Here is a 1,624-nt window from a genome sequence, read left to right as displayed (position 1 = left end):
TATCTATCTATCTATCTGTTCCTATCATTGACGCCTGCTTGTTCGTTTGCTCTTTCTGTTGAGTTTAGTTGGGTGGAGAAGAGGCTTGTTGTTCCTTGCAGTTTGGACTCTATAAGCGGTGATTTGTATGTCTAGACATAGTGTCTTATCATCCGTGTGTACATACATATATATGTCTATATACACTAGCCTAGAGCCGAAGATAGAGTTCTCGATATCCTGCTCTTTTCTTCTTATTCTTCTTCTCGGCAGATCTTGCAGAAGTTTTCCTGTGTGGGGAGATTCAACACACTCTTCCTTGAACCGAAAGCGTCTTCATTCATTTCTCATGCAGTCTCTCCCGCACTCCCGGATTCTCCTGACGCGGACGGTCTTGTGTCTGCAGATCTCTCCGGCATCGCAGTCTGAATGACCTTCTCTTATCGAGTCCCACCACATCCCCAGATACATACATCTTCCATATTCATGTAGATAGATATGGATAGATATACATATTCATACATGCAGATGCACATTGGTGTGGCTTTGTCTCTCCAAGACCCTTTGTAATGCGTCCTACCGCATGTGATGTATCGAGAGAGATGATATAGATAGGTGGTAGCCCCTCCGTTGTGAGAGGGACGGCAGTCAGGTCTTCAAGGAACGTGAGAAGGACTGAAGTGAATGAACTAGGCATTTCTTCTTTATGTGATGATTTGCTCTTCTTTCTTTACGGTTAGTTGATAGATAAGAGAATTTCTTGTAGACATTCCACTTGGATAGCGTAGAGGGTGTGCGGGTCTAGTGTAGGACCGTCCATGCTGGGCGATAGATTCGGAAACACAAGAGAACCGTGTGATATGATATGTGTGTTGATAGGCCTCTTTGGCCCTCCGACATCTCCTGCTCTCTTCAATGAATCGATTGGATCTGCTTCTTCGCCACCTCCCTTGAATGGGGATGTCCCACATTTATCTCAGCAGTCCCCTCATCTCATCTCTCCGGGACAACCTCTATTAGTAGGCAATGATATGACGGCGTCCCCAGATCCATCCTCTTCTTCTGTCATGCCTCCCTCATCTTCACATCATCCCCCTGTTGGTTCTTCTCCTCATCCCCCCCCCTCTCACCATCCTTCTTCTTCTTCTCATCAAAACACTCCTAATGGTGTCTCTCCTGCACCTTTAGGTGCTTCTCCGTATGGAGTTGGGGGGGGGATGCCAGGCATTTCTTCTCATATCCCTTCCTCTGCAGTCTTATCTTCTTCTTCTTCATTGCCGTCTCCGCACCTATCGAGTGCCCCCCCCCCCTCAGGCGGATACTTTCTTCCGACTCCTGGAGATGCAAAAGCCCCAGCCACGTCTGCTCCCCTAGCTCCAGCGATCTCCTCCTCACATCATCTTCATAGCAATTCAACTCCCAGAGCAACAGGCACTAGCAGTAGTGGTAGTAATAGCGCAGTAGGGGGAGGCTCTGCAAGACTCCCCCCGGCTCCTTTGCCGCAGGGGTTGAGGGATCCCTTTGCTTCTTCTCCACCTCCGTCAACAGATGATATCGAAGGGAGAGGTAGTAGTGCAGGAACAAGTCGTAGTGGAAGTACCTTACAGGCTACTGCTTCAGCGGCAACGACCACTGCGGGACGGGG

At 48.8% G+C, this 1,624-nt stretch overlaps 1 protein-coding gene across 1 annotated transcript in view; it reads left to right on the top strand.

Annotated features, from left to right (window-relative positions):
* CSUI_002031 (uncharacterized protein) overlaps positions 1-1,624 on the top strand; it is a 10,407-nt gene that overhangs the window by 8,177 nt on the left and 606 nt on the right. Inside the window, exon 5 of the mRNA XM_068062233.1 lies at positions 859-1,624. This exon is cut by the window's right edge and continues 606 nt beyond it. Within this exon, the coding sequence (XP_067925787.1) occupies positions 859-1,624 (766 nt within the window). The remainder of the gene's footprint in view (positions 1-858) is intronic.

Source organism: Cystoisospora suis (genome assembly GCF_002600585.1).
Source record: "Cystoisospora suis strain Wien I chromosome Unknown contig_844, whole genome shotgun sequence".
NCBI lineage: Eukaryota > Apicomplexa > Conoidasida > Eucoccidiorida > Sarcocystidae > Cystoisospora > Cystoisospora suis.
Note: the sequence above shows the minus strand (reverse complement) of the source record. Positions and strands in the feature narration are given on the sequence as shown.